The sequence below is a fragment of the Ranitomeya imitator genome, chromosome 4 (assembly GCF_032444005.1).
Source record: "Ranitomeya imitator isolate aRanImi1 chromosome 4, aRanImi1.pri, whole genome shotgun sequence".
NCBI classification, from domain to species: Eukaryota; Metazoa; Chordata; class Amphibia; order Anura; family Dendrobatidae; genus Ranitomeya; species Ranitomeya imitator.
Window position 1 is genome coordinate 414,263,731 of NC_091285.1, and position 12,095 is coordinate 414,275,825.

General features: G+C 52.0%; 1 protein-coding gene across 3 annotated transcripts in view; it reads left to right on the forward strand.

Moving 5' to 3' along the window:
* Window positions 1-1,367: 1,367 nt before the first annotated feature.
* The window catches only part of LOC138676289 (transmembrane protein 53-A-like), a 100,155-nt gene continuing 89,427 nt past the window's right edge, over window positions 1,368-12,095 (forward strand). For all 3 annotated transcript variants that reach the window (XM_069765441.1, XM_069765439.1, XM_069765435.1), the window contains exon 1: window positions 1,368-1,456. In XM_069765441.1, the coding sequence (XP_069621542.1) occupies window positions 1,382-1,456 (75 nt within the window). In that variant the 5' untranslated portion in view covers window positions 1,368-1,381. The remainder of the gene's footprint in view (window positions 1,457-12,095) is intronic.

The following is a 12,095-nucleotide window of genomic DNA, read 5'->3' on the forward strand; positions in this document are numbered from 1 at the left end:
CCCCACTCTGCCTACAGTGTACTCCCCCCACTCTGCCTATAGTGTACTCCCCCCCACTCTGCCTATAGTGTGCTCCCCCCCACTCTGTCTACAGTGTACTCCCCCCCCACTCTGCCTATAGTGTACTCCCCCCCACTCTGTCTACAGTGTACTCCCCCACTCTGCCTATAGTGTACTCCCCCACTCTGCCTATAGTGTACTCCCCCACTCTGCCTATAGTGTACTCCCCCACTCTGCCTATAGTGTACTCCCCCCACTCTGCGTATAGTGTAATCCCCCCACTCTGACTATAGTGTATTCCCCCACTCTGCCTATAGTGCACTCTCCCACTCTGCGTATAGTGTACTCCCCCACTCTGCCTATAGTGTACTGCCCCACTCTGCCTATAGTGTACTCCCCCACTCTGCCTATAGTGTACTCTCCCCCACTCTGCGTATAGTGTACTCCCCCACCCTGCCTATAGTGTACTCCCCCACTCTGCCTATAGTGTACTCCCCCACTCTGCCTATAGTGCACTCTCCCACTCTGCGTATAGTGTACTCCCCCACTCTGCCTATAGTGTACTGCCCCACTCTGCCTATAGTGTACTCCCCCACTCTGCCTATAGTGTACTCTCCCCCACTCTGCGTATAGTGTACTCCCCCACCCTGCCTATAGTGTACTCCCCCACTCTGCCTATAGTGTACTCCCCCACTCTGCCTATAGTGCACTCTCCCACTCTGCGTATAGTGTACTCCCCCACTCTGCCTATAGTGTACTCCCCCACTCTGCCTATAGTGTACCCCCCCACTCTGCCTATAGTGTACTCTCCCCCACTCTGCGTATAGTGTACTCCCCCACCCTGCCTATAGTGTACTCCCCCACTCTGCCTATAGTGTACTCCCCCACTCTGCCTATAGTGCACTCTCCCACTCTGCGTATAGTGTACTCCCCCACTCTGCCTATAGTGTACTCCCCCACTCTGCCTATAGTGTACCCCCCCACTCTGCCTATAGTGTACTCTCCCCCACTCTGCCTATAGTGTACTCTCCCCCACTCTGTCTATAGTGCACTCTCCCCCACTCTGCCTATAGTGTACTCTCCCCCACTCTGCATACACTTCACACCCTGCAGCTGTCTAGGAACTGCGCATTAGGGAGCGTCTACCAATAGCCATTACTACTGGAGACGCACAGCTGTCCTGTCCTTATAGCGGCGCACAGCACAGCGCATCTCTTTCACTGAAGCCCCATGGTGACTAGTAGTCAGCCCTCCGTGTAGAATCTCTACTATAGCAGCAGCTCCTTGTCACACTCCTAATGGCAGATGTAGCAGTGCTTCCTGGGACTTGCACACGCTCCCTTACCCAAGGTCCTTAGCGCTCCAGGCCGTGGTCAGGAGAATGATCCTGGGTAAGATTATCTGCGCCCTGCGCGTGCGCGGAACTGTCCGCCGCTCAGCAGCCTACCTTCTGCCGGTGAGTGATGGGCCAGCACACGGTGGGTTAATGGAGTGCCTGAGATAAGAGCTGCTGATCTGTGTGCTGGAAGGGGGGCAGACAGTGAGGGCAGGAGCCGGAGCCCACCCTGCAGAGGGCCCTGCCAGCCCAGGTGACGTGGTGAGGCCGCCCTGCTCCAGAGATTCTTTCCTGCACTTCTGGCCCTTCACGTGTCTGTGTTTCTGGTACATGTGCTGTCCGATTTTATACCATACTAGCTGAAGAGCCGTTGCCTGGGCATAGGAAATAGCTGTGGTTAGATATAGCACCTCACTCCTCTCATTCCCGCCTAACACTTGTCATTTCGACCTCACATCTGTCATTTTCCGATCACTCCACTATTTTCCCTCACTCCTCTCATTTTCCCCTCAGTATATACATGTTTGTCATCTCCCTTATATCTATAATATAACGCTGGGAGCGTCACTCTGTCCGAAGCCTCTATAGACTGCGCAAGCGCAAGCGCCGGCGCAGTCTGGGCCTCACAGTGCGACGCTCCCGGGAGATCGCGGTATGCGTTCACACTGAACACACACCGCGATCTCCACCGCAGAAGCAGGGACCGCCAGGAGGGTGAGTATCGGCCTATATTCACCTGTCCCCTTTCCATCGCTGAGCGGCGCCATCTTCCCGGTCTTCGGTCTGTGGCCTTCAGTTCAGAGGGCGCAATGACGCGCTTAATGCGCGCCGGCGCCGCCCTCTGACTGAACAGTCACAGCCAGGAGACCGGGAAGATGGCGGCGCTCAGCGATGGAACGCCGGACAGGTGAATATAGTAAGTGCTGGGGGCCTGAGCTGGCGGCGATACCGGCACCTGACCCCCACAGCGCGCCGGTGTCCCCGCCTGCTCAGGCCCCCCAGCACTCGGCGCCGAGCGGGTCAGAGGCAGTATGGGGACGCAGGATGGGGACGCAGGATGGAGCAGCACATAAGGATGGGGACGCAGGATGATGCAGCACATAAGGATGGGGACGCAGGATGGAGCAGCACATAAGGATGGGGACACAGGATGGAGCAGCACATAAGGATGGGGACACAGGATGGAGCAGCACATAAGGATGGGGACGCAGGATGGAGCAGCACATAAGGATGGGGACGCAGGATGGAGCAGCACATAAGGATGGGGACGCAGGATGGAGCAGCACATAAGGATGGGGACGCAGGATGGAGCAGCACATAAGGATGGGGACGCAGGATGGAGCAGCACATAAGGATGGGGACGCAGGATGGAGCAGCACATAAGGATGGGGACGCAGGATGGAGCAGCACATAAGGATGGGGACGCAGGACGCAGCAGCACATAAGGATGGGGACGCAGGATGGAGCAGCACATAAGGATTGGGGACGCAGGATGGAGCAGCACATAAGGATGGGGACGCAGGATGGAGCAGCACATAAGGATGGGGACGCATGATGGTGCAGCACATAACAGTATGGGGACGCAGGATGGAGCAGCACATAAGGATGGGGACGCAGGATGGAGCAGCACATAAGGATGGGGACGCAGGATGATGCAGCACATAACAGTATGGGGACGCAGGATGGAGCAGCACATAAGGATGGGGACGCAGGATGGAGCAGCACATAAGGATGGGGACGCAGGATGGAGCAGCACATAAGGATGGGGACGCAGGATGGAGCAGCACATAAGGATGGGGACGCAGGATGGGAGCAGCACATAAGGATGGGGACGCAGGATGGAGCAGCACATAACAGGATGGGGACGCAGGATGGAGCAACACATAAGGATGGGGACGCAGGATGGGAGCAGCACATAAGGATGGGGACGCAGGATGGGAGCAGCACATAAGGATGGGGACGCAGGATGGAGCAGCACATAACAGTATGGGGACGCAGGATGGAGCAGCACATAAGGATGGAGACGCAGGATGGAGCAGCACATAAGGATGGGGACGCAGGATGGAGCAGCACATAAGGATGGGGACGCAGGATGGAGCAGCACATAAGGATGGGGACGCAGGATGGAGCAGCACATAAGGATGGGGACGCAGGATGGAGCAGCACATAAGGATGGGGACGCAGGATGGAGCAGCACATAAGGATGGGGACGCAGGATGGGAGCAGCACATAAGGATGGGGACGCAGGATGGAGCAGCACATAACAGGATGGGGACGCAGGATGGAGCAGCACATAAGGATGGGGACGCAGGATGGGAGCAGCACATAAGGATGGGGACGCAGGATGGAGCAACACATAAGGATGGGGACGCAGGATGGAGCAGCACATAAGGATGGGGACGCAGGATGCAGCATGAACATAAGGATGGGGACGCAGGATGCAGCATGAACATAAGGATGGGGACGCAGGATGGAGCAGCACATAAGGATGGGGACGCAGGATGATGCAGCACATAACAGTATGGGGACACAGGATGGAGCAGCACATACGGATGGGGACGCAGGATGGGAGCAGCACATAAGGATGGGGACGCAGGATGCAGCAGCACATAAGGATGGGGACGCAGGATGGAGCAGCGCATGACAGGATGGGGACGCATGATGGAGCAGCGCATGACAGGATGGGGACGCAGGATGGAGCAGCGCATGACAGGATGGGGACGCAGGATGGGAGCAGCGCATCACAGGATGGGAGCAGCGCATCACAGGATGGGGACGCAGGATGGGAGCAGCGCATGACAGGATGGGGACGCAGAATGGGAGCAGCGCATGACAGGAAAGGGAACGCAGGATGGAGCAGCACATGACAGGATGGGGACGCAGGATGGAGCAGCGCATGACAGGATGGGGACGCAGGATGGAGCAGCACATGACAGGATGGGGACGCAGGATGGAGCAGCACATGACAGGATGGGGACGCAGGATGGAGCAGCGCATGGCAGGATGGGGACGCAGGATGGAGCAGCACATACCATGATGGAGACAATATACCAATATAAATGCTCGCCACCCGGGCGTAGAACGGGTTCAATAGCTAGTATAGTATACACCTGTTTGTCATCTCCCTTATATATAGTATATACCTGTATGTCATCTCCCCTGTATATAGTATATACCTGCTGTGTCATCTCCCCTGTATATAGCATATACCTGTATGTCATCTCCTCCTATATATACGATTACCAATCAATGTCCCATCATAATTGATGAATAACTTCCTACCAATATCAGCACACACAAGAGACAGTAAAATAACTCACTTCCCAAGAAGCAAAAAAACCCATCAAAATAACAATTCAAATTCTTTTATTAAAGATGTAACAGAAAATTTAAAACAGCCACATATTGCATATCCCACCATATGACCCCCAAGGAGGGTAACCACACTCTCTATTTATATGGAGGAAAAAGAGTAAATAAATAGATATTTCTTAGTTATTCCCATATATTATTTCCTACCTAACATAAAGAGCATTTTCCAGAGCAAATATCTCCTATGTGGTATTAAACATATCTCAGGTGCTACATAGCATCCCCACAAGTTAATAAACCTATATAGCTGTAAGGAGATCAAAACGCCCTAAACATATGTGCTCAATCTCATAGTAAGGTGGAGGGTACGTGTCTCAGATCCGATGAAAGAAATAATGCGAAACGCGCGTCGGGGCACGGAGGGTCACACACCGGCACCGCTCTCTCTATTACGGCACTTTTTGGAGGTAAAGTATGTGGACATATGTTTTTGAATTCATTATTTCTTTCATCGGATCTGAGACACGTACCCTCCTCCTTACTAAGGGATTGAGCACATATGTTTAGGGCGTTTTGATCTCCTTACAGCTATATAGCTATATAGGTTTATTAACTTGTGGGGATGCTATGTAGCACCTGAGATATGTTTAATACCACATAGGAGATATTTGCTCTGGAAAATGCTCTTTATGTTAGGTAGGAAATAATATATGGGAATAACTAAGAAATATCTATTTATTTACTCTTTTTCCTCCATATAAATAGAGAGTGTGGTTACCCTCCTTGGGGTCATATGGTGATATATGCAATATGTGGCTGTTTTAAATTTTCTGTTATATCTTTAATAAAAGAATTTGAATTGTTATTTTGATGGTTTTTTTGCTTCTTGGGAAGTGACAGTTATTTTACTGTCTCTTGTGTGTCCTTTTATATATAGTATATACCTGTATGTCATCTCCTCCTGTATATAGTATACTAGCTATTGAACCCGTTCTACGCCCAGGTGGCGAGCATTTATATTGGTATATTGTCTCCATCATGGTATGTGCTGCTCCATCCTGCGTCCCCATCCTGTCATGCGCTGCTCCATCCTGCGTCCCCATCCTGTCATGTGCTGCTCCATCCTGCGTCCCCATCCTGTCATGCGCTGCTCCATCCTGCGTCCCCATCCTGTCATGTGCTGCTCCATCCTGCATTCCCTTTCCTGTCATGCGCTGCTCCCATCCTGCATCCCCATCCTGTCATGCGCTGCTCCCATCCTGTGATGCGCTGCTCCCATCCTGCGTCCCCATCCTGTCATGTGCTGCTCCATCCTGCGTCCCCATCCTGTCATGCGCTGCTCCATCATGCGTCCCCATCCTGTCATGCGCTGCTCCATCCTGCGTCCCCATCCTTATGTGCTGCTGCATCCTGCGTCCCCATCCTTATGTGCTGCTGCATCCCCATCCTTATGTGCTGCTGCATCCTGCGTCCCCATCCTTATGTGCTGCTCCATCCTGCGTCCCCATCCTTATGTGCTGCTCCCATCCTGCGTCCCCATCCTTATGTGCTGCTCCATCCTGCGTCCCCATCCTTATGTGCTGCTGCATCCTGCGTCCCCATCCTTATGTGCTGCTGCATCCTGCGTCCCCATCCTTATGTGCTGCTGCATCCTGCGTCCCCATCCTTATGTGCTGCTGCATCCTGCGTCCCCATCCTTATGTGCTGCTGCATCCTGCGTCCCCATCCTTATGTGCTGCTCCATCCTGCGTCCCCATCCTTATGTGCTGCTGCATCCTGCGTCCCCATCCTTATGTGCTGCTGCATCCTGCGTCCCCATCCTTATGTTCATGCTGCATCCTGCGTCCCCATCCTTATGTGCTGCTGCATCCTGCGTCCCCATCCTTATGTGCTGCTGCATCCTGCGTCCCCATCCTTATGTGCTGCTCCATCCTGCGTCCCCATCCTTATGTGCTGCTGCATCCTGCGTCCCCATCCTTATGTACTGCTGCATCCTGCGTCCCCATCCTTATGTGCTGCTGCATCCTGCGTCCCCATCCTTATGTTCATGCTGCATCCTGCGTCCCCATCCTTATGTGCTGCTCCATCCTGCGTCCCCATCCTTATGTGCTGCTCCATCCTGCGTCCCCATCCTTATGTGCTGCTCCATCCTGCGTCCCCATCCTTATGTGCTGCTGCATCCTGCGTCCCCATCCTTATGTGCTGCTCCCATCCTGCGTCCCCATCCTTATGTTCATGCTGCATCCTGCGTCCCCATCCTTATGTGCTGCTGCATCCTGCGTCCCCATCCTTATGTGCTGCTCCCATCCTGCGTCCCCATCCTTATGTTCATGCTGCATCCTGCGTCCCCATCCTTATGTGCTGCTGCATCCTGCGTCCCCATCCTTATGTTCATGCTGCATCCTGCGTCCCCATCCTTATGTTCATGCTGCATCCTGCGTCCCCATCCTTATGTGCTGCTCCATCCTGCGTCCCCATCCTTATGTGCTGCTCCATCCTGCGTCCCCATCCTTATGTGCTGCTCCCATCCTGCGTCCCCATCCTTATGTGCTGCTCCATCCTGCGTCCCCATCCTGTTATGTGCTGCTCCATCCTGCGTCCCCATCCTTATGTGCTGCTCCCATCCTGCGTCCCCATCCTTATGTGCTGCTCCATCCTGTGCTGCTCCATCCTGCGTCCCCATGCTGCTCCATCCTGCGTCCCCATCCTTATGTGCTGCTCCCATCCTGCGTCCCCATCCTTATGTGCTGCTCCATCCTGCGTCCCCATTCTGTTATGTGCTGCTCCATCCTGCGTCCCCATCCTTATGTGCTGCTCCATCCTGCGTCCCCATCCTTATGTGCTGCTCCATCCTGCGTCCCCATCCTTATGTGCTGCTCCATCCTGCGTCCCCATACTGTTATGTGCTGCTCCATCCTGCGTCCCCATCCTTATGTGCTGCTGCATCCTGCGTCCCCATCCTTATGTGCTGCTCCCATCCTGCGTCCCCATCCTTATGTGCTGCTCCATCCTTCGTCCCCATCCTCTTATGTGCTGCTCCATCCTGCGTCCCCATCCTTATGTGCTGCTCCATCCTGCGTCCCCATCCTTATGTGCTGCTCCATCCTGCGTCCCCATCCTTATGTGCTGCTCCATCCTGCGTCCCCATACTGTTATGTGCTGCATCATCCTGCGTCCCCATCCTTATGTGCTGCTCCATCCTGCGTCCCCATCCTTATGTGCTGCTCCATCCTGCGTCCCCATACTGCCTCTGACCCGCTCGGCGGTGCTGGGGGGCCTGAGCAGGCGGGGACACCGGCGCGCTGTGAGGGTCAGGTGCCGGTATCGCCGCCAGCTCAGGCCCCCCCAGCACTTACTATACTCACCTGTCCGGCGTTCCATCGCTGAGCGCCGCCATCTTCCCGGTCTCCTGGCCGTGACTGTTCAGTCAGAGGGCGGCGCCGGCGCGCATTAAGCGCGTCATTGCGCCCTCTGAACTGAAGACCACAGACCGAAGACCGGGAAGATGGCGCCGCTCAGCGATGGAACGGGGACAGGTGAATATAGGCCGATACTCACCCTCCTGGCGGTCCCTGCTTCTGCGGTTGAGATCGCGATGTGTGTTCAGTGTGAACGCATACTGCGATCTCCCGGGAGCGTCGCACTGTGAGGCCCAGACTGCGCCTGCGCTTGCGCAGTCTATAGAGGCTTCGGACAGAGTGACGCTCCCAGCGTTATATTATAGATACCTGTATGTCATCTCTTCTGTGTATACTATATACCTGTATGTCATCTCCTATATTTAGTATATACCTGTATGTCATCTCCCCTGTATATAGTATATACCTGTGTCATCTCCTCCTGTATATAGTATATACTGTACGTGTGTCATCTCCTGTATATACCTGTATGTCATCTCCTCCTGTATGTAGTATATATGTGTATGTCATCTCCTCCTGTATGTAGTATATATGTGTATGTCATCTCCTCCTGTATGTAGTATATATATGTGTGTGTCATCTCCTCCTGTATGTAGTATATACCTGTGTCATCTCCTCCTGTTTATAGTATATACCTGTATGTCATCTCCTCCTGTATATAGTATATACCTGTGTCATCTCCTCCTGTATATAGTATATACGTGTGTCATCTCCTGTATATACCTGTATGTCATCTCCTCCTGTATGTAGTATATATGTGTGTGTCATCTCCTCCTGTATGTAGTATATACCTGTGTCATCTCCTCCTGTATATAGTATATACCTGTATGTCATCTCCTCCTGTATATAGTATATACCCGTATGTCATCTCTTGTATATAGTATATACCCGTATGTCATCTCCTCCTGTATATAGTATATACCCGTATGTCATCTCCTCCTGTATATAGTATATACCCGTATGTCATCTCCTCCTGTATATAGTATATACCCGTATGTCATCTCCTCCTGTATTAGACCTCGTTCACACGTTATTTGGTCAGTATTTTTACCTCAGTATTTGTAAGCTAAATTGGCAGCCTGATAAATCCCCAGCCAACAGGAAGCCCTCCCCCCTGGCAGTATATATTAGCTCACACATACACATAATAGACAGGTCATGTGACTGACAGCTGCCGTATTTCCTATATGGTACATTTGTTGCTCTTGTAGTTTGTCTGCTTATTAATCAGATTTTTATTTTTGAAGGATAATACCAGACTTGTATGTGTTTTAGAGCGATTTTCATGTGTCAAGTTGTGTGTGTGTGTGTGTGTGTTGAGTTGCGTGTGGCGACATACATGTATCGACTTTTGTGAGATGAGTTTTGTGTGGCGACATGCGTGTAGCAACTTTTTGTGTGTCGAGTTGCATGTGACAGGTTAGTGTAGCAAGTTTTGCGCATGGCGAGTTTTGCGCGTGGCAAGTTTTATGTGCAGAGCCGTATTTAGAGTTTCTGCTGCCCTAGGCACTTTTAGTGCTGCCTCCCCCATTGTTGAGTATGAAACTATCGGCAGTGACTTTGGCAAAAATCGCTGATGTGAAAGTCCCCTTTTGCAGCAGATCAGGCAGTTTTTCCGCATCTGCCGCGTAACGGATCACTTACGGCAACACTGCGTTCGGCCTCATTCATTCCCTATGGGACTAGCGGACATGTGCGGCACTTGCGGTTTTGCCGCGATCCGGCAAATGTGGTACTTGCAGCAGTGGGAAAAAACGCAGCCAGCAGTGTTTTTATCTCACCACAAGTGCAAAACCGCAAGTGCCGCACATGTCCGCAAGTAGCCATCACTACCTGTCCCTGCACCTTCCTAGCTCATCTCTAACCATTCCTCCCTGACCTAAAACTACACTATAAAGCTTTAGAAAAACAATTTATTAAAGGGAGTCTGTCACCCCAAAAATCGTATATGAGATAAGGCCACCGGCATCAGGGGCTTATCTACAGCATTCTGTAATGCTGTAGGTAAGCCCCCGATGTATCCTGAAAGGTAAGAAAAAGAGGTTAGATTATACTCACCCAGGGGCGGTCCCGGTCCGGTTTGGGTCCGATGGGTGTCGCGGTCTGGTCCGGAGCCTCCTATCTTCATACGATGATGTCCTCATCTTGTCTTCCTGCCCCTGCTCTGGCGCAGGCGTACTTTGTTTGCCCTGTTGAGGGCAGAGCAAAGTACTGCAGTGTGCAGGCGCCGAGAAATGTCAGAGAGGCCCAGCGCCTGCTCACGCAGTACTTTACCCTCAACAGGGCAAACAAAGTACGCCTGCGCCAGAGCAGGGGCAGGAAGACAAGATGAGGATGTCATCGTATGAAGATAGGAGGCGCTGGACCCGCACCGCGACGCCCATCGGACCGGACCACAGCGGGACCGCCCCTGGGTGAGTATAATCTAACCTCTTTTTCTCATCTTTCAGGATACATGGGGGTACAGAATGCTGTAGATAAGGCCACCAGCATCAGGGGCTTATCTCATATACGATTTTTGGGGTGACAGGTTTAACTGACATATTCCTATGATAATGAGGGCTCCAGGCTACAGCGTAGACAGGGACGCGCAGTCTTCGGGTCTCCATTCTCTCTGTGTACACCCTCAGTCCCTGCCTCACTGCCTGTGCTGCACTGTGCACAGACATCCCTCCATCGGACCTGGTAATCACCGCTCAAAGTAGCATACCGGCAGAGGTGTATGTCGGTTTTCTGGCACCCGGAGAAAGAATTCATTTTGGCCTACCCCCCCCAGCACACATGCGATTTGCACACTTAGTCAAGTACCCACGAGCACCTCTCCCTAATGCTCTCAATGTTCAGTGAAAAACAGAGAAGCAGAAGAGAAGCTCGTTTTCACAGGACCACAAGTATGAAAATCGCCTATCAGTGAAGTGTCCATGTGACGACTACTGGAACCTGCAGAGCTGAATCCTGACATCCAGGCTTCTGAATTATCACAACTAATGCACTGCACACTTTTAGGATTCTCCCTTGCCGGTGGACAGTCATGTCAGCACAAGCATGTCATTTATATACGTCTGACCACATTCCGACTAGACGTACCCGGCCTCGCTCAGTTCATTTTCATTGAGTGAGGCCACACATGTCTAGTTAGCATGTGACTGTATGTATGTAAATCGCCAGCACGAGAGAATCCTGACAGCGTGCAGTGTGCACTGTGAGAACTCAGAAGTCTGCAGTCACAAAGAATGACTGCAGACTCATTACAAACCTGGACATCCCCTTTAAAGCTCCTAACATAAATAAAAACATGAGTTAGTTAGTATCACAAATAACATTTACATCCAGGTACCTTATAGATGGCGTCGTCTCTCGAGTCGTTCTCCTTCTTTTCTTCATCTTGTCCAGATCCCATGATGAGTTTTCTCATCCACAGCCGTCTCTGCAGACTTCCATCTTCTCCGCTCTTTTGCAGAAAATCTCCACATGACGCCCTTAAAGATACAAGTGTCATTATAATGCTCCTGTATAAAAAATTGCCCTTCACTATATTGTCTGCACAAAATATGACCCCACATTGTCCCTCTTATGATACATGCTCTTCACACTGACCTCTCCTTTCCATACCGGCCCCCTCTTCACACTGTCCTCTCATACTGTGTCCCCCCTAGAGGGCCTAGTATTTATACTGTACTCTCTCATCACACTCCCCCCTCCTTGGTATACTGTCCCCTCCTGGTTGTGCCCTTACACTGTCCCCCCATGCTACGAACCCACTACTCAGTTTCTATTCTGTGCCCACTCACTTTTCTCCCCCATATTGTCTCCTCACACTATTCCCCTCCCTCCTTATACTGTCTCCTCTCACATCCCCCTGTCCAACATACTGTCTCCTCATATATGTAACCCTTCACTTTCTATACTGCCTGCTCACCTGACTCCCCATACTGTCTGCACATAATCCCATCACCTTCACTCCCCGTACTCTGTCCACATACATTTTTCACATCGCTACTCATACTGTGTCGCATACATTCCCCGTT